Source organism: Echiichthys vipera (genome assembly GCF_963691815.1).
Source record: "Echiichthys vipera genome assembly, chromosome: 6".
NCBI classification, from domain to species: Eukaryota; Metazoa; Chordata; class Actinopteri; order Perciformes; family Trachinidae; genus Echiichthys; species Echiichthys vipera.
In genome coordinates this window covers 24,597,454-24,618,792 of record NC_139831.1, presented here as the reverse complement: position 1 = coordinate 24,618,792, position 21,339 = coordinate 24,597,454, and the positions used below count along the sequence as shown (strand labels likewise).

The 21,339-nt window shown below is 41.9% G+C and overlaps 2 protein-coding genes across 2 annotated transcripts; one reads left to right on the top strand and one right to left on the bottom strand.

Moving 5' to 3' along the window:
- Positions 1–3,834: 3,834 nt before the first annotated feature.
- Positions 3,835–8,636, bottom strand: commd5 (COMM domain containing 5; the record flags this gene model as incomplete). The annotated part of the gene is made up of 7 exons (XM_083915753.1): positions 3,835–4,557; positions 6,226–6,301; positions 6,654–6,749; positions 6,872–6,922; positions 7,036–7,064; positions 8,143–8,303; positions 8,516–8,636. The coding sequence occupies 7 exons, from the start codon at positions 8,634–8,636 to the stop codon at positions 4,456–4,458; spliced, it is 636 nt and encodes a 211-aa protein (XP_083771879.1). The 3' UTR covers positions 3,835–4,455.
- A 167-nt stretch (positions 8,637–8,803) lies between these two features.
- Positions 8,804–17,905, top strand: fam199x (family with sequence similarity 199, X-linked). Its single transcript, XM_083915903.1, has 8 exons — positions 8,804–8,871; positions 10,368–10,546; positions 11,929–12,148; positions 12,352–12,510; positions 13,135–13,296; positions 14,200–14,383; positions 14,578–14,681; positions 15,921–17,905. The coding sequence occupies exons 2-8, from the start codon at positions 10,380–10,382 to the stop codon at positions 16,092–16,094; spliced, it is 1,170 nt and encodes a 389-aa protein (XP_083772029.1). The 5' UTR covers positions 8,804–8,871; positions 10,368–10,379; the 3' UTR covers positions 16,095–17,905.
- Positions 17,906–21,339: the final 3,434 nt, after the last annotated feature.

Here is a 21,339-nt window from a genome sequence, read left to right as displayed (position 1 = left end):
TAAACACAATTGGTCTTTTGTTAAAGACAGTATCATAGCGTAATACACACTTGAGTGTCACATACAATGTTAGTACAAAATTCCCAGTAATGAGTATCAGTGGCTGTGATATATTATAATATGCATCTTATGAGTATATAAGGTGTATAAGATTTCTTTGGTGACTGCAAATATATGCCGTGGTGCTTGTAGAATTATTTAAAAGTACCATGCTATGTTATATATATTATATAATATTATGCTCATTTCAGGTTGTATTTTGCGTTTCTACTAGAACATGTTTACATGCTTTAATGTTCAAAAAACACATTGTTTTTCTCATACTGTCTAAATATACCTGTATTCACCTTCTCCTTCGCTTCCCGTTCTTCTGCATCTGCACTCTCTGCGTCTCTGCACCGTCATTGCATCCGGGGAATGACGTATCATGTAGCAACACTTTCTACCTTCATATAGTATAGTAAAGACACAGTTTCTGAATACAGGTTTGCATTTCTCTGTGGATTTAGCGTTTTAAAATTTCCTCAGTATTTATATAAAATCTCCACCTGGTTTATAATCAAGAAAGCCATGGTATCTCACTTTTTGCCATATGGGACCTTTCAGTCCCCGGTTAAGATTATCTCACTATAAAAGGTTGACACGTTCTTCATACTAAAGAAGAAAAATTGAATTCATAAACACACCTTTTCTCAGTACAATACACTCAGGTGTTTTGCTGCTACAGCCTTTAAACAATTATCGCTTTGTAACCCACATTACTTCAGCCAGTTACACAGACTCACTAGAAGGCTAGAAGTAGGTTAATCTGAGAGTTTAATGACTCTGGTTACAGGACTGTCCTCCGCATTGCTCTAGGAGACTATATGGCAGCCCCTGACATAGTATATCCTGCAGCCTCAAAATAAAACCGCTTTGCCCCGTGTAAGTGGAGATTATAGGCTGGCACGTTTTATCAGTGTCCATGTCAGTAGTAGTTGTGCTGGGAATATAGGTCGATCGGTCTAGCCTATGAACTCAATCCCATACACAGACACAAATGCTGACTGACATATACACCGCTGCAGACAGAGACAGAATGACACACATGCAGAAACAGACAAACTGACATATATGCAAATGAGGACACCAACAAGTATTATGTGACACACACACACACACAAACACACACACACACACACACACACACACACACACACACACACACACACAAACAGCCCCAGTGAGACATGTGCAATAATCACAGATCCTTGTTTCCCTTCACACCTTGAAATGTTATCTGTGTTTCTAAATAGGGCAACAATGCAGTGTTGTCACACAGACAGTCTGGACGTTGCATACTAAGCCAGGACCGGCCCTGACCTCACAGAATGTATTATATAAAGTCTTACTTGGAAAGAAAGATGGGTATTCATGTGGTGGATAACAAGCATGGACTTGTGTGCAGATTTCACAGTGAAAAACTCCTATTTCATTCCTTTAGGAAAGAATGCAACAGGAATGAGAGGCATGAACGAATCAAGGAAGTGAGCTCGAGTCGGTTTGAGCGACTGTGTGTGCCACCATGAAAATTACAGGTTCCCCACAGAACAGATGGCTTATGTTTGTGATGATGTCAAAACCAGCAAAATCTGATTTGTGACGGTCTCTGTTTGGTTGAAGCAAGACGGGATAAGGTGTCGTACGTTCTCAAATCAGGAACAGATTGTGAGTGTGAATCGTAAAACATAGCCTTTTTAGAAAATAACTTATTTCAGCAATGAATGTTATAATGAAGTGTCTGCAGCTTTCACATTAACAAAGCCAATTCTTGTGTTTTCTCTTTAGTTTTTAACCAAAGCATTTGGTTGTTGAGCCCTAATTGTTTTTCTCTACCTCCTGCTCTTTATCCTTATGTAGTGCTTTGTGAAAAAGAATGCATGTCTAGGTATTTAACATATAACTGATTTTAAATGATACTCCAATTTTATATAATCCAATATTAATGTATTTGTTTGTTAGGCAGTACAAGAGAATTTCCCCCCTAAACTGAGCCACCAAGAAAGTGTCCAAACTCTGCCTCCCTTGGTCCATTTGTAGAACTGGAGGACCCTGGCTAAACGTGAACCATTTCATCTAAAGCTTACTGGCGTTGTACACAGACACAGAGGCACAGCGGAAGGGGGTGTGGTCTCATTAAGTGGACGTCTGTGGTCTATAACTAATCCAACCTCATTCATTCATTTTTCATTCATTTATCTTCAACCGCAGGGAGGCTGGAGACGATCCCAACTGACATCGGGCGTGAGGAGAGGTCCACCCTGGACAGGACGCCAGTATATCACAGGGCACATAGAGACAAACAAGAGACAGACAACCATTCACACTCACATTCACACCTACGGGCAATTTAGAGTCATCAATTAACCTAATGCCTGCACGTCTTTGGGCTTTGGGAGAAAAAAACCCGGAGAAAACCCACGCAGACAAGGGGAGAACATGCAAACTCCACACAGAGTGAGGCGACAGTGCTAACCACCTTCCAACCTCATTACGGAACTTTATTTTACGAATATACATTTGAAGCATTTAATTTTCCCCTCACAAATGTTACATTTTGACTAACCAAGACATATGTTTTAAATGCAAGTCATAGTTTTTTAAAGAAATGGGTTGATAATGGAATAGTTCTTGTCTGTCGGCCTCTTAACAAGGAGGGTAATTTGTTTACATATAATGAATTTTTATCAGAGAATAACATTCCTGTGCTTCCTTCCTTGTCTTTGATGCAGTTCCTTCAGGTATTAAAAATCTACTTTCATCTGCAATCAGAGATTCTGTTTAGCATACCTCTGTACCAGAGCTTTACATAGGAAACTCAGATCCTTTTTTTTTTAATAAAAAACGTTTTTAATAAAACTAATAGATGTATAAGGGAGACAATAAAAAGATGCATAATTGGTAAACCTGCTTCTATATTTTTTTTGGAGTACTTGGTATTTTGATATAGAATGGGAAAAAAACATGGTTATTACCAAGGAATTTCTTTTCTCCAATATGGTGCAAGAGGTGTCTCTGAAATGATTGCACAGATGTTACTCTGTTAATATTCTTATTGATATTACAATAAGATGTGTTAAATGTTGATCCTCTCCGGGCAGTAGCTCAGTCCATAGGTGTGTCGGCTGTGAACTGCTGTAGGGTCCGGCTCGAGTCCCTGTGTGAACCATGAATGGAGAGTGGACTGGTGGCTGGAGAGGTGCCAGTTCATCTCCTGCGCACTGCCGAGGGGCTGTTGAGCAAGCCACCGAACCCCCAACTGCTCAGGGCCATTGGCAGCCCCCTTGCGCTGACATCTCTCTATTAATTGCATGTATATAGGTCCTGTTTGTGCATGTGTGTGTATTTCTGGCCTGTGTGTGTGTAACATGTATAATAATAATAACAGAGTGAAAAATTGAATTTCCCCTTGCGGGATTCATAAAAGGAATTCTTCTTCTTGTCCTTTTGTCACATCACAGATGAAACATCTTTTTTAGATTGAAGTGGGTCATTTGAAGGGCAATTTTTTCAAGTCTATGAGAAAAGAAAATGATTTCAATGCTGTGCTAATTTAACCCTTGAGGGCGTGCTTTGAGATTTAGAGACACTAATCTCTCTCTATATATATGTGTTCAAACAGCTTCATAATGTGATTTGCCAGCTGTTTATCACTTCTGTTGAGGCTACTACTTTAGCTGTTTATGTGTCAACTAACTTCCATAGTGTGTTTCCTTTGGTGGTGTGTACCTTTATTAAATGCCAACACACCGTTCTTTACAAATACAGGAATGGACAGATATTAGAGAAATGTGGTTCAAGAGGTACAAATCCTTAATGTTATTATGGTAGACATACAACAAAAAGCAACAGAAAATTCACCATTTTACTTTTACACAATCGTGCTACGCCCCAAAGGACAAGCAAACCTTTGTTCCATCACTAGTTTGAGTGACATCTCCTGGTTCCTTCTTTGATTTGCCCAGCCTCTTGTTTCAGAAACATGTGTTCAGTCTTGAACAGACCAGATAAAGAGGCCACTTAGTACTGCATTTGTATTTTGGTACAGCGGATGCTTTGCAGCTGTCTCAAATCTTCCAACAACCACTTCATTTAATAATGCTAATATGTACAGTTGACAAACGAGGCAGATAAAATAAACAGGCTGAGTCCTTGTCATTTAGTCTTCAGTATGGTCATTAGGGACTCCTGTGGTGCAGCCAGCTGGCTAACTAGGCATATCATTTTGCAGCAGCAAGTACGTTGGATGCCAACACCATCAAATCATTAACATCGTGACAGGCGGATTATTCCTATCTTTCATGTTATCACGATTGAAATGATTAAATGATTCTATGCGATCTACATAACCTCATTAAATCTTCAAAAGTAATTAGAGAGGACAGTTTGATTAAATACCAAGCGTGCGTGGTATAATCAATCTTGGATTTTGAGAATGTTCCTCTTCTGCAGGTCGTTCATCTCTTTGAGCATCAGAGCCACGTTGTAACGGAGCTCCTGGAATTTAGACACAGGCACCTGAACGAGAAAACAACAACAATTTGCTGGCAATGTAACAGATGTTGATACAGAACCATATTATCACAATACCGTAGTTAGAGGAAGATGGCGATTTTTTACATTTGTAAGTAATGCCTGAGAAAGTAATATTGTTCAAAATGCAAACAAACATCTGACTTCCTGTACCTGAAAGAGTATGGAAAGTCTGTTCTACTCGAAAAACCATGTATTCTAAACTGATCCCCGTATGTGCCTCTCCTTCTGATGTTAAAGTTTCAAACGGACTGACTGAACGCAGGTGGAGATAAGGTACATCCATCAGTCTGCACACCGGATGTTGTTGTTGCCACTAATCTTCAAATTCTGCTGTAATCTGATTACATAACTGCTACATTAGTATTCTGCTTTGAGAGCAGCATCTATCCTGGAATAATTAGGCGGGTATGGAGTATGGCGCCCCTGTTGAGTAAAGCATCTCACTAACTTGTTGAAGATTTTACCCATTTCCTGTTGAGTTTCAGGGGTGAAAAGGAAGAAAAGGGGGCACATATAGCGCGACCTCGCCCCTGAAGAGGGAAATTTAGCGCACCCTCTGGAGCCTAGAGGGCACTTGAGCGCACGCTCTGGAGCCTAGAGGGCACTTGAGCGCACGCTCTGGAGCCTAGAGGGCACTTGAACGCACTCTCTGGAGCCTAGAGGGCACTTTAGCACACGTTTTGGCTGCCAAGAGGGCACTTTAGCACACGTTCTGGATCCTAGAGGGCACTTTAGCACACGCTCTGGATCCTAGAGGGCACTTTAGCACACGTTCTGGATCCTAGAGGGCACTTTAGCACACGTTCTGGATCCTAGCGGGCACTTTAGCACACCTTTTGGCTTCCAGGAGGGCACTTTAACGTCGGTTTTTCAACAACTGGGCCACGAGTGGGTGCGACCCTCCCCCACCACTGCCTGTGCACGCCACTGGCAGAGACAGAAGAATTGCGGTCAAGAGGTTCAGCTATAATTCATTTAGAAAAGGCCAAATTTGCCTAGAGATAGACTTGTTCTATATTATCCATTCTATTATTATACAATATGTTCAATAAGTAGAACGATGCAGATACTGTATAAGCAAATACGGTCAGTGTATTAGAAACACTAGCTTATGCTATAATTAATTAATGTTACCTCAATTATTCCACTGGGATTCTATTACGTAACGACTGAAAACAGACGTACATTAGCCCACCACTGGCCAACAACCAACTTCTATCTGCCCATAGGCTGAAATACTCACTACAGTGCAGAAATAACACTACCCATGTGGACAAAACTACCAGCCATATGAAGACAACCCTCTCACAACCTTATAATGCAATCTGAAATCTAGTTATCTTTGCAAAACCTTAATGTACTGTGGCTGATATAAAGATATGTCGTACAATGTTTAAGTTACCCTCCTCTCTTTCAACAAAATCCTGACGATAAGTCCCAAAACCACTCCAGGGAAATGCAGAGGAGATAATACAAGCTTTGATGCTCACCGGTGTCCTTTCTATCATTTTTAAACAAATGGTTTTGGCTCATCAGTCTTTATGCCTTCAGCAGTGGTGTCTAAACATAAGGATTAGACCGAGCAGGTTTTCCATTTATGATCTGGGCACAAATCGAGCATGAAAACTTGCCTGCACTATCAGAACCTACCTCAAAACGGTGAAAGCTTCCATCTGATAGTTTCATCTGCATCAGGACAGAGGGCTGCAGGGACCTGGCTAAAGAGCTGTGGAGACAGAGGAGATACAGAACGATAAGTACTTCATTACACTAAGCTGGAAATTACATTTCTTCAAGAAATGTTTCCAACATTGTCACATCTTTATTTTTCAGCAGCTGTCTTCTGTGTCTGTTCAACCAAGGTGACCATTACCGCTCAGCCCAACTACCCCCTTCTCCTCAAACAAAGTAGAAAGGTTCTAGAAACATTAAACACTTCACATTCTGTAAGAGAGATGTTTTCCAGCAAAGACATACCAGACATCAAACACCAAGAAGAAAAGCGTCAATTTGCGTCCATTAGCACCAGCCTGAGTCAACTTGTTATAGGTTGAAGAGTCTCTCCCTCGATACATTACCTTGTAGAAATGGCAACATCCACTCTCCATTTAAAGTCTTCTACTGTGGGGAGGTGAGGATCTTTCTGGGAGGTCGCTGCATCTAGAGCTGCACGCCTGCAAATATAAAAGAAGAGGAATACTCTCTATAGAGCCTTGGGTCTTCACGAGAAGACACAAAAGAAAAAAGAGACTAGATGTATAAGGGTCTAAATTTAGAGGCTGTAAATTCAACATACCTGTTGCCAAAAACGACACTGGAGAAATCTGTGATAAAGTCTTCAGGTATCCTAAGTGACAAAACAAGTCAATTCAGCATCTGAAGTTAATATATCGTGTTGCGTATAAGCAGAAGTGATAACGCATGAGAACGCTGAGGGTGTGATAACATGATAAGACTTGCCTCAGTTCTCTAAGATCTTCTCTGAAGGCCTAAACAGGGACACAAACAGAACATTAAGAATTATTGCATGATTAAAAAATGGTTACATCTTAAACGAGCAATACTTCCGATGAGAGAGCAATGAGCATTTTGCCCCCACAGCGGTCACAGGTCTACGGTGACATGTCAAACTGTCTTCAGTGAGTTTTTAGTAGGCACAATAACATTTCTGAGTATTTATTTTATTCACTATCCCAGGCTCAAAATATTAATTTGAAATTAGCATGTAGCATTGAATTGAGAATCGTCGTCATCTCTCTCTACCTCCTTATTCACTTGCTTAAATGACGCAGCAGTCACCTGTCTACAGTTGCAGCAAGAGTCCTCACAAACACCCGACGTAGTCAACACATCACCCCAGTCCCGGCTGAATTACACTGGCTCCCCATTTGCTACAGGATTCAATTTAAGACTTTATTGATGACTTTTAAAATCACTGCACGGTCTGGCTCTGCCCTACATTCTTGAACTTTTAACACCCTATAATGCTCCGAGATCCCTGCGATCAGAGGGTCAAATGTTGTTAAACGTCCCACGATCCAGGCAGAAAATTAAGGGCATCATGCTTTTACGGTTTTTGGTCAGCTGAATCTGTGCCACATTTTAAAAAGGTTCAAAAAAGGCCACCTGTGCACACTGGCATTTTTATAACGTCTAAGATGAATGGATTTTGTGTTTTGTGTTTTTACATTTTCTGTTATCTATAAGGTGTATTTTTAATGCCATGTAACCCTGGTTTTGAAAGGCAAGAGATCACAATAAAATAGCAAATAATAGCGAGAAAAAGACATGTGAAACCAATAATAATAATAATAACAATAATAATAATAACAATAATAATAATAATAGTGTAATGGTAAGCTATGACAGTGGGCGAGCAAGCACAATAACAGGGCCCTAAAACAGAAAAACCTGAATTTATTGCAGTCATTATGAATGTTATTAGTGATTCTTGTGCATTTCCTGATACGACGTGTCAAAAGTTCTGTTGTGCATTTGTTAACTCCTAAGTTGCTGATACAGAATCATTTTGTGCCAACATGTTCCAACATCTACTTTCCAGCTCACCTCCTGTTTCAGTGATGATGTGGGGATGCGGATGGCTTCAGACAACACTCTGTACATCCCAGCTACTATGTGACTGAGCCTCTCCTGGGGGATGGTACTGCTCTCTGCTATCGACTTCATCACCTCTCTGCAGTCCTTCCCCTCCAGAGCACTGACCACAGCTGGATAGACAAATATAGCATTACATATAGGTACTTCTGATTCTGATTCTGAATACAACAACTAACTAACAGTCTTTTTTATGCCGGTGCCATGCATTTACAATAGACAGAAACGTCCACCATGAGTGATAAAACAAACAAATAAACATTTAAATCTTACAATAGGAAGACAGTTACAGCTAACTTTTATCTCGCAGTCAACTAGTATTAACCTTTCAGTATTTTTCTGAACATCTCTTGGTCCACATCCTTCAGGTTTTTCGACATTGACTCGATTTCTGCTGGTATCCTGCTTCCCAAAAAGCTGGAGTCCTTTGTGTGGCTCGACGACATGACTCACCTATACGCCAGTATGTTGAGATTACAAATAGCAAAATAAGAAATGTAACTACAGACGTTTGTGCTCTTTTTTATGCTAGTTTTCTGTTTATATGACAGCTTCCGCCCTCACGTCACATGATGCTATTCTCGCTCCCGGAGGTCTCGCGATGACAGCTCAAATCGTCGTAGGAAAGAAAGGATTAGCAAATGGAGGTGGCAAACATGACCATTCTTTGAACGACAAAAGGTGTGTATTTTAATGTTGATAGCTTCTTAATAACCACTTTGCCAGGTTTATAGGCCGTTTATGTGTATTGTAGTGGGGAAATTACTAGTTAGGAGTCGTTTTGTGGCTTAGTAAATGTGGACGTACTACGTGGACATCTGGAGGATTAACAAGCTGCTAACGTTAGCCGACGACGTTAGCTCGTGTTGTGTTCAAATCACAGTCTGTTCGCCTTCTGTACCAAACACGATAACCTATAATATAACTTTTAAATGTGCTATTTAAGTCAATATGGATGCATTTTAATGCACTATTCAAACTTTGCGACAATACAATAAAGCATTTCGGTGTGTTATTAAGAAAAACAACAATGACTTGAGTTGGATGACATGTAGCGTAGTGTCAACAATAACCATGAGTACAGTATGAGAAGGTATATTACCTTACTCTGCCCACTAACGTCACTAATGTAAATGAGCTCGATTCATGCTATTGGTTGTCAGTATTTGGTTAAATTGTTAAAAGTTTTTTGTTGGGAGACAGTGTCGTTTTCCTTCTTTCTACTGCTTTTATTTACAACAAACGGTGTCAACTTTATATAGGCAAGACTGTTGATCCCTCTTAAAATTATAATACCTTTTCATTTCTGTAAATAAAGGTGTCACAGAACTGGGATCTTAATATAACTATGAAACAGTACATTTGGGTTTCTGAATATGAAATGTACCCCAAAATGATCACCTCAATACTCAAATGTGCAACTTAGTTGTGTAAGAAGCATTAACTTCCACCTCACAAAACATCTCATAAAATATATTGATCTGCACATGTGCCACTTTCCTTATTGATACATCTCTGCATATATGTAAACTAGTTTAAACAACAAAAACATAGATAATATCATTTCATTATAAAAATTCCAGGCAACTTTTATGTTTTTCCTTAACAAACAAAAATGATGTCCAATCTTTAAGGATAATTCTTAAACATTATATCAATTGAAGATTGTGGTTTTGTTTTACATCACACTGTTTTTGTGTATGCGTGTAAACAGTCAGTGTATAGCTGAACATTTTCTCTCTATAATTTATACTTTCTCTTTCTTGAAACAATTATGTTCATTTTGCACTAAAATTCTTCATAAAATTAGAAAATACTTAATTTGTCAAGCATTTCGTTCACACAGCACTATTTATAGATGGACTATCTACTATTTATTTATTGAATTACCATGATATATATTGTTAGCAAGATATGAAATTACTTATAAATAGATATATTTTGGCCATATCGCCCAGCCACATATTGAATACATTAAACTTTATTATTATAGAAGAATATCTGAAGTGGGTCTCATTATATGAAAAATAAATATAGTTTGGACGCTATACAGTACCTTTTGAATCAATATGCTACCTTTTGTAAAGCTTTTTTTGAGAGTTTGTCGGACGTGTTTATTCAATTTGATGGTAGTGGCTGTTCTGTTCGTCTCATCTTTGCCTCTGTCTCTGTGCCAGGTACATCTAGCCATGTCTGATTCTCTGTATGAGAAGTTTTTAGCGCCGGAGGAGCCTTTCCCTCTCCTCTCCCAAAGAGCCAACCTCAGTGATGTGGGAACCCTGGATGTCAGTGACTTTGGCTGTCAACTCTCATCTTGCCACAGAACAGATCCTCTACACCGATTCCACAGTAACAGGCAAGTAGAGCGCGCATGTTTGTTCAGACACGCGTATGTCACCTGTCTGTGAGGTAAACTGACCATCAGGATACATATCAAAGGTTATTTGTAAAGACATATGGTCATAGGTATCCTTAAGGGACCAAAGCTGGACTGGACCTACCACCAAGTGCTGTAGGATGTGCGATCACAGCTGTTGGTGGCATTGTTAATGTGCTTTGCAGTTACTTATCAAATGAAAAAACAAAACACAGATTTCTACATAACCGATCAGCATCGTCTTCTTTTCCGTGGATGAAAATAACTTTTTGCGGTGCTGACTTAGAATTTTGAGGTACAGTTTTCTTTCCTGCTACAGCAATGTTAACTGGACAAATCAAGTTAGTCAGTAAGCAGGCTGTCAAGTAACTTTAAGTGTGTCGTGATACATTTTTCCCAACCTGTTGGAAAGCTTGTCTGTCATCTTGTTAGCACAACAGCCAACGTCTGTGTATTACAGTGTTGGTTAAGAATGAGTCAGAATACTTTTTCTGAGTTAACTCAACTCCCTCTGCATCCTTATTCTTAACTGATTTTAATGTCCGTCATTGTCGTTACAAGGGAAATAATAACAAAAACGGTATGACAAGACAGCCATGTTTCTCAGTCACAAAACAAGGATTGTGTGTTTAATATTTGCGTATTAAACACAGATATATAAGTGCAGCGAGCTGTTAGACAGCCGAAAATAAATCTGCAGATCATGATAGGTCCAAGGAAAGACACCAGTACACCCACAATATTAGTCCTCACTATACAGTGGTGGAAGAAGGGTTAGCTTTTTCTAAAACAATATCCTTTTTTATTTATTGATAATATTGTGCGTTAATCTGAATCTGTAAAGTAACTTATTTCCAAATAAATGTAGTGGAATAAAAAGTACAATATTTCCTCTGAAATGTAGTGGGGTAGAAGTATACAGTAGTAAGTAGACAAAAAGTACAGGTACAGTACTTAAAGTAAATATACTTAGTTACTTTCCACCACTGGCACTGGGCCTGTTGCTGTACTGTTTTTACCTCCTGTGAGTTTGCCGGTCTGATTATAATAAAGTGTTAACAGTGTGCATTAAACTATATTGCCACTGGCACTGAATCGCCACCATTAGATAATGTAAGAGCAAAGTTTTATTCTCTTAATTAGGAAACTTGGGTCTTAACATCACTCTAGTGACTCCTGCATCTGTTTTTGTATATCCGTTGTTAAGATCAACTTTGGCATTTATAACGTGTTTCACAGAGAAAGGCATTTACATAGCTGAAATTTACATTCTTATCTTGTGTGAACACTACTCGGTCTCAACAATTTTCAGAAATGACTCATAGAACATACTCTGAAGTCCACTCATTTTTCTTCCCCAGGTGGAACCTTACTTCCTGTGGGACCAGTGTTGCTAGCTCAGAGTGCAGCGAAGAGCTCTTCTCCTCTGTGTCTGTGGGGGATCAGGACGACTGCTACTCCCTTCTGGATGACCAAGAGCTGACATCTCTGGACCTGTTTCCAGAGGGCAGTGTTTGCAGTGATGTGTCCTCCTCTATCAGCACCTATTGGGATTGGTCCGACAGCGAGTTTGAGTGGCAGGTAGGTTGTTAGCTAGCTGGCTATATCTAATCTAGTAGTGATTTTTATAACCACTGCAGAGGTCATGGCAACCTAGTTGCACCAAACACAGAAGGAGAGGATGTTCCAGCGTTTAGCATCATAGTTTGTCTATTCCAAATAATCTGTCCTCTAGTGTTTTCTCTGATCCTCAGTGTGTGCATGTCTTACTTCTGTCCTCTCAGTTGCCCGGAAGTGACATTGCCAGCGGCAGCGATGTCCTTTCTGACATCATTCCGAGTGTGCCAAGTTCACCCTGTCTGTTTTCCAAGAGGAAGCCTAAGCCCCACCCTCACCGCAACCTGGATGAGTTACCATGGAGCGCCATGACCAACGATGAACAAGTAAAAAGAGCCGACATCTCTTTCTCTGTCTTTCTCTGTCAGGTCTCATAAGTTTGGAAAATGCTTAATTTGTTGACTTTAGGAATAACCTAAATTATGTTTTCAGGTTAGGAATATGCTTTCATTTGAATATGATTTTCTATATGATCTGATGTTTCATCTACACAATCACTTAAAACCTCGTAATATGTGAAACAATCTTCAGATGTGATGATAACTGCTTTGATGCTTGAATTTTACTCTTAAAAAGGTGTATGAACCCTGTCTCTGTGTTGTCAGAGTGTTCTGAATTAGTGAAATTGACATGGTTGCTGTGTATATTTCATTTTGTTGGAGCTGAGCTGTGAAGACCCAAGTTTTTTATTTCTTGTTTGTCACTCAAACTGGGGCTAGGCGACACGCTAAAATATATCATCAACATTTTATAAAAATATCTGTATTTAATTCACACAGTTTTATTTGAAAATAGACTTTACCATGTTTTTTTTCCCATAAAGCCTATTTATTTATTGAACAGGAGGACTTCAGGGGGAAATGTTTCATAGGCGGTCAGAAAACATTATGGATTTATGAAAAGCAAGCGGCGTTGGGGATATATACCAATGTTTGTGCGTCCACCTCCAGGTGGAGTACATTGAATACCTGAGTCGGAAGGTCAGCACAGAGATGGGCCTGAGAGAGCAGCTGGACATCATCAAGATCATCGACCCCTGCGCTCAAATCTCTCCCACCGACAGCGAATTCATCATAGAGCTCAACTGTCTCACAGACGAGAAACTCAAGCAGGTGAGCACTAACTTTGTAACACACCACTGACACTAAGGGCGCACTCACACTGTCCTTCTGGCCGGGGCCAAAACCGTTTTTTCAGCTAAAGCCTAGTACCTTTTAAGCAGTGTGAGTGCACCCGTTCCGCGCATAACTGAAAGAGGTGGGCCTTAGCGGAGCCGTTTGCACATGTACGACTACGAGCGTGCGCACGTGTACGAGTGGAAAGATTTGTAAACAAAGCCACACACACGCGATCAATGCGTGTGACGTGTTACGGCGTGATGGCGTATGGACAGCAAGAAGCCTTGGCCGGCCCTGGCAGTGTGAGTACAAACGGGGCTGGGGCGCGGGGGGAGAGGGAGGGGGGACAAGTACCCTAAATCCCAAGTGGCGGTGCGGAAGGACAGTGTGAGTACGCCCTAAGAGTCATGTGAACCGGTTGACAAAGCAGAGAAGGGATCTCACACTGATACAAAAAGGTGAGCTGCCTGTCAACATGTTGATACAAGAGAAAAGATTTTAATTGGCTGCATTCTTTCCATCAACTGTGGATTCAGTAACGGTTTGCAAACTGCAATGAATGCAGATAAAGCACAAATATGAATGCATTTTGGTTATTTAAAGCCACTATGTGTAAAACCTTATGTAATTATAGCATCAGCTCTTCCACTCGTTCATTAGTTCATGTAAGTAAAAACGTCATGTCAAATATATCACTGAATATCCAACGGTCAGGGAAAGGGTAGTTGGATCATTAAATTCACATGGTTCCTGTTGCAGTGCACACTTTGAAGGACATATTTAGCTGTTGGTCATTGTTGTGTATTGAAGAGAAGCACTCCGAGGGAAGAAAGATGGTTACCCGCAGTTATGCAGCATGTAAAAAGTAAGTTGTTTTGACTTGTGTGATGTCATCAGGTGCGTAACTACATCAGAGAGCACAGTCCCAGGCAGCGGGCCAGCAGCACCAGAGAGGGCTGGAAGAGGAGCAGCCACAGCAGCGCCAGCACCGGGGGTGTCAGTGCAGCCAGCAGCAGTAATGCCAGCATGGTCAGCTCTGCTAGCTCCTCCACTGGCTCTGCAGCCTCCAACTCTGTAGCAGGTAAGGTGCTCCCTGGTTGGCTAGCGGTTAAGCAGCAGTAATGGTGCCACCATCAGAGCGATGGGGCGATGTCAGCTCAGTTGTTATGATTGAACAGTGACAGAAAGGCATTTGTATTGGTGAAATTGTAACATTCAGTTAAAATTTTGAAATCTTCATGGTTGGAATATTTTTTACATGTCCTTGTGTTCCAGGTGGTACAGCATCAGCCTGTAGTGGAGGCAGTGTGGCCAACATTAGCAGAGCTCACAGCGATGGCAACCTTTCCAGTGCTGCAGAGCGTATACGAGACTCTAAAGTAAGAAATGTGTGTGTGCGTGTGTGTGTTCGTTTTTAGGGGCCAGAAGTAATCATATTTGAACAAGAGGGTGGATGTGAGGAGGAACACCTTACCGCTGTTATTTCAATGGTGCTAAGCTAAACGATAAAGATAAAAACGATAAAAAAGATTTTTAAGCAGCATACACAAGTCAACCAGCAGACTTTTGCCAGAAGGTGAGTGGGGTGCTCCAGCTGCTGGCACTGCTCATCAGATCTGAAAATCTGCAAAATGTCCTGCTAAATTACCAGTTAAGGATGGCGCTGTGTTAGTTAGCAAGGTTTAACAGAATGCTGAACAATTTTTAGTCGAGCAAAATGTTACAAAAGGGTCAAAGCTTCAACAGGAAAACGTAAAACACCACAAAATCAAGTTCCCGGCTGATTTAATGTACAACGTGCTGTGGATATGGATTGCTAAGCCTCTATCTTGCTGCTACCACAGCGACCTGTCAATCACAAGGTAGCCCCGCCCTAAAGCATGCCTTTCCTCTGAGGCCCTGGCCACACGATCGAAAACAACTTTTTTTGAGTTTTCCGTCCACACGGTCTCGGCTCGAGAAATATCTGCGTCCACATGAAACCAGTGGAACCAGCTGAAAACGCTGTAATACTCATGCCGGGCCCAGGTGTGCCGCTGTAACTGCCACAGAAATACACCAACACGGAGAAGAAGTGACTGAGCTCTGCTGTTGTGTAGAATCATAATACAAACACCGGAGAGTTTGTCACCAAATCCGCCGACTTCCCAAATCCCCCTCCTTCCTAGAGAGAAATCTGTCGACTGTTTTTGGCGTTATTGGAGACTTTTGTCGTGTTTTGGACTCTGATGCACCGATCACTCTGTAGTAACTGATCCCAGCAAACTGCGGGTGCTGCTGTGAGCCCCTTCCCGTCCCAAAGCACTCACAGGCGGGCTCTGTCTCGCTGCTTTTTGCAACCTTCTTGGCAGCTTTATTTATAAAAAGCTACTAACTGAAGATGAGGGCATCGTTAACAAAGTTTTCGCCGTCCAGACAACAACGCCACGGGGGTTGTTGTCAAATATTCCCACTCTGGGACCTGGTTACAGAAAAGACTATTTTTGGGCTCCGATAACGCCGGCTGTATATAGATGGTCGGCCTAACCGGTATTAAAAATGTGCATTTATAGGAAGTGGTTCTTGAATTGGGCCCTCGGTATTGTCTCTAACCTCTCTCTCACCACACCATCTTTCAGAAACGTTCCAAGCAGCGTAAGCTTCAGCAGAAAGCCCTCCGGAAGCGGCAGCTCAAAGAGCAGCGACAGGCCCGCAAGGAGCGTCTAAGTGGACTGTTTCTGAACGAGGAGGTACTGGCGCTGCGAGTGACGGAGGAGGACGACCACGTTGACGACCTCGACATACTGATGTGACACCAGTGAATCAATCAGTGCTCCCTCTACGCCTGTTCGCCCGCCACCCAGCCACCGCCATAGAGCTCATAGACCGCGCTACCCCACATCACAGCATGCATTAGCTTTGAGTAGGCTAACATGATGCATTTTGTAAGAGTAATAGGCAGTACTCGCTTGTAGTAGCCTCCTACATAGCTTGACATATCGCTTGCTAGTACTAGTGTAGCACAACCTTTGCTAAAACTGATAGCTGCTGCAATCACTACTGAACTAGCTCTAGCAATAATGCTAAAATACTGCTAATGCTTTGATCAGATACTGACCTCAGTCCAGCCTGCTTATAGCCAGTTCTAATGCTGCTGCACACACATATACACTGTTAAAGACCGTTCTTTCAGCTTAATACAGTTAACAAGAGGATTGCTTATAGATGCCGTGACAGCGTATATCCACTGCTACTAATACAGCCACCACTGGCAGAAGGACAGATCAGGTAGGAGAAGCCTGTTTGGCCAGATGCTGCTCTGCATAAAGCAGGTATGTGTTTTCTGACTGGCCAGACTCTGGTTACCTGCAGCTCTGGTTTCCTCTGCTGCAGGTAATGTTACAGCACATTTGCTGTAGATGAAAGGGGCACATCTGGGGAAAACACAAGATGAGATTGAAACCTTTCATTGATAAGCAATTCCTCTACACGGTGAATGTTTGAGGTCTAATTCAGAGTTTAATTTAAAGGGGAAAGCATCCTGAAAATCATCCTCCAAAACCAAACAAATCTGAGATTAAGAGGTTCCTCATGTGGAAGATGAGGTAACAGGAAATGAGCTGGTCTGTCTTTCAACCCGCTGAGTGTCGTGGTCCCCTTATCACTCTCAGGGCTTAGAGGGAGCACTGAATCTGCATGTATAAACCGTCACCCACACAGAGTCCCCGTGTGGTCCAACAACTATCAACTTGCTTCATTATTTGCATACACCTGTTTAAAAAAATAGCCTACGTGTTGTAAATAAATGATAAATAACAGCATATTTACCGCTTGCTTTAAGGATTTCCTTGGTGATGAAGGTTTGAGTTCAGGTGTTTTGTTTGGTCGTCGTCTGACATCTTTTGAAAGACCTTTTTGTTTCTCTGCCTGCGCTCCTGTATATTTTGCCTGAGACAGACCATAATAGCCACAGATTCTCCCATCTTTTACTTCTATTGTGGATGATTTGACCACCGTGAAAACGTTGAAGCATTCGAGCAGTGGTAGAGTCTTCTAAGAAGTTTTTACAGATCATATTGTGTCTGTCCATTTCCTGTATGGCTGGTTTGGTTTTGGGCGCTGACCTTGAGCTGGTTTCTTAAGAATGTGCATCGAACATTGAGCCATTCACTTTCAGAAGTGTTGGTGAAAATCTGCGACGACGTTACAATGAAGCACTAACACCTCAGCTTTTTGTGGAGTTGTAGCTACCATGCCATTTTCATGTTTGCTAGGAGGAGTAGCAACCAGAGATTGTTTCTTTTGTGTGTGCGTGTGTGTTTTCTTTCTGTTTACCACTTTTCCTGCAGCTTCTCAGCTGTAACATGAAGAACCACTGCAGCCGTTGCCCTAATAGCCTGCTGTCAACACTTTGTGTACTGAGGTTTCGCTCTTGTCTCTGTCTCATGTATAAAGTTATTAATTACAGCAATTATGTTAAGTGCAGCTTTATGTATTCTGTAGTTATGAATTAGTAAACTCTATTTTGAAAAATAAGATACTTTTGAAAAATAAGCCAGTGTGATGCAACAAAGGTATTTCTGTATATAAGTTACCATGTAATTGCTGATCATGAATGACATTGAACTTATTAAATATGGTTTAAACAAGTGTGAGTGTTAACCCAACTTTTTTTTTTCCCTAACTGTTGGAATATTCTTTACACCAGACACCTGTTGAGTCAAAAACATTCTATCCATCAGCTTTGACAAAAGTGTTCTTACATGTATTATCCTCACAGCAATTTCAGTCCAAAGCAACTGGACTTGGTTATTTGTCTAGGAAGATGTTTCACCTCTCATCCAAGAGGCTTCATCAGTTCATGTACACATCTGACCAGGCTGGGACTTCATCAGTTCATGTACACATCTGACCAGACTGGGACTTCATCAGTTCATGTACACATCTGACCAGGCTGGGACTTCATCAGTTCATGTACACATCTGACCAGACTGGGACTTCATCAGTTCATGTACACATCTGACCAGACTGGGACTTCATCAGTTCATGTACACATCTGACCAGGCTGGGACTTCATCAGTTCATGTACACATCTGACCAGACTGGGACTTCATCAGTTCATGTACACATCTGACCAGACTGGGACTTCATCAGTTCATGTACACATCTGACCAGGCTGGGACTTCATCAGTTCATGTACACATCTGACCAGGCTGGGGCTTCATCAGTTCATGTACACATCTGACCAGACTGGGACTTCATCAGTTCATGTACACATCTGACCAGGCTGGGGCTTCATCATTTCATGTACGCATCTGACCAGGCTGGGGCTTCATCAGTTCATGTACACATCTGACCAGGCTGGGGCTTCATCAGTTCATGTACACATCTGACCAGACTGGGACTTCATCAGTTCATGTACACATCTGACCAGACTGGGACTTCATCAGTTCATGTACACATCTGACCAGACTAGGACTTCCATCAGTTCATGTACGCATCTGACCAGACTAGGACTTCATCAGTTCATGTACGCATCTGACCAGACTAGGACTTCATCAGTTCATGTACGCATCTGACCAGACTAGGACTTCATCAGTTCATGTACACATCTGACCAGACTAGGACTTCATCAGTTCATGTACGCATCTGACCAGGCTGGGACTTCATCAGTTCATGTACGCATCTGACCAGACTGGGGCTTCATCAGTTCATGTACACATCTGACCAGGCTGGGACTTCATTAGTTCATGTACACATCTGACCAGGCTGGGACTTCATTAGTTCATGTACACATCTGACCAGGCTGGGACTTCATCAGTTCATGTAAGCATCTGACCAGGCTGGGACTTCATCAGTTCATGTATGCATCTGACCAGGCTGGGACTTCATCAGTTCATGTACACATCTGACCAGACTGGGACTTCATCAGTTCATGTATGCATCTGACCAGGCTGGGACTTCATCAGTTCATGTATGCATCTGACCAGGCTGGGACTTCATCAGTTCATGTACACATCTGACCAGGCTGGGACTTCATTAGTTCATGTACACATCTGACCAGGCTGGGACTTCATCAGTTCATGTAAGCATCTGACCAGACTGGGACTTCATCAGTTCATGTATGCATCTGACCAGGCTGGGACTTCATCAGTTCATGTACACATCTGACCAGGCTGGGACTTCATTAGTTCATGTACACATCTGACCAGACTGGGACTTCATCAGTTCATGTATGCATCTGACCAGGCTGGGACTTCATCAGTTCATGTACACATCTGACCAGGCTGGGACTTCATCAGTTCATGTATGCATCTGACCAGGCTGGGACTTCATCAGTTCATGTATGCATCTGACCAGACTGGGACTTCATTAGTTCATGTACACATCTGACCAGGCTGGGACTTCATCAGTTCATGTATGCATCTGACCAGGCTGGGACTTCATCAGTTCATGTATGCATCTGACCAGGCTGGGACTTCATCAGTTCATGTAAGCATCTGACCAGACTGGGACTTCATCAGTTCATGTACACATCTGACCAGGCTGGGACTTCATCAGTTCATGTATGCATCTGACCAGGCTGGGACTTCATCAGTTCATGTATGCATCTGACCAGACTGGGACTTCATCAGTTCATGTACACATCTGACCAGACTGGGGCTTCATCAGTTCATGTACACATCTGACCAGGCTGGGACTTCATCAGTTCATGTATGCATCTGACCAGGCTGGGACTTCATTAGTTCATGTAAGCATCTGACCAGGCTGGGGCTTCATCAGTTCATGTACACATCTGACCAGGCTGGGACTTCATCAGTTCATGTACACATCTGACCAGGCTGGGACTTCATCAGTTCATGTACACATCTGACCAGGCTGGGACTTCATCAGTTCATGTACGCATCTGACCAGACTGGGACTTCATCAGTTCATGTAAGCATCTGACCAGGCTGGGACTTCATCAGTTCATGTAAGCATCTGACCAGACTGGGACTTCATCAGTTCATGTAAGCATCTGACCAGGCTGGGACTTCATTAGTTCATGTACACATCTGACCAGGCTGGGACTTCATCAGTTCATGTACGCATCTGACCAGACTGGGACTTCATCAGTTCATGTAAGCATCTGACCAGGCTGGGACTGGTCCAACTAACTGGTGTGGAGATCCTGGTCTTTAACCTCTCACAAGGACAATGATGTCACTGGAACCATTTTTCATGACCGTCGTTAGAGTGACAGTCGTTGGTGGGAAGTTGGTTTGGACTTTGTTCGTGCTCTATTGAGTCTTAACAACAGTCGTTGGAGTCACAGGAGCAGTTGTTCTTTGAGGTTAGAATTGGGTTTCAGTGACATCATCGGCCTTGTGAGAGGTTAAATACCTGGATCTCCACACCAGTTAGTTGGACTAGTCCCAGCCTGGTCAGATGCGTACATGAACTGATGAAGCCTCCTGGATGAGAGGTGAAACGTCTTCCTAGACAAATAACCAAGTCCAATTGCTTTTGACTGAAATGGCTTCGGGGAGAACGATGATCTGGACAAATGAGAACATTCACAGGCTTCACATGTATAAGTTCCAAAAGACCACCATGGAGCAGCAGCATTGCCTGCAGTTGTCTCTTGTCATTACCACTGGCTGAAGCATATTGAATACCAGAGTTGCCAAGTTGGTGTTTCAGGCAGCACTATGTGCAGTCCACTCACTGGTTCTGACTGACTGTAAACTACACAAATAAACTTAGATTGTTGCATCCTATTGTCCTCTATGATGGCATTTTATTTGAGTGTAGGTTCATTGTTTTACCACATTTACAAGATGGGGCCGCAGCATTATAGCCTCGAATAATCAACATTATTATTATTTGAATTGTTTGCATTCTTCCCTTCTGTCCATGTGGAATATCCACTTCATGCACTGCTAACTAACAGTGTGCAGGTGTCTCTTAATTGATCATTTACACCTAATATAGAATATAACTGCCAGTTTTCCTCACCTACAAGATACTTAATTACAAAGGTGTTATGGAAATGTATTAAATCAAAATTAAAAGTTT

What these genes read in the sequence shown, in the direction of transcription:
- fam199x (XM_083915903.1), top strand. Translation starts at nt 10,380, where the DNA reads ATGTCTGATTCTCTGTATGAGAAGTTTTTAGCGCCGGAGGAGCCTTTC. An exon ending in ACAGCGAGTTTGAGTGGCAG is followed by an intron (nt 12,149 to 12,351) that starts GTAGGTTGTTAG and finishes CTGTCCTCTCAG; the next exon opens with TTGCCCGGAAGTGACATTGC. An exon ending in CCATGACCAACGATGAACAA is followed by an intron (nt 12,511 to 13,134) that starts GTAAAAAGAGCC and finishes GTCCACCTCCAG; the next exon opens with GTGGAGTACATTGAATACCT.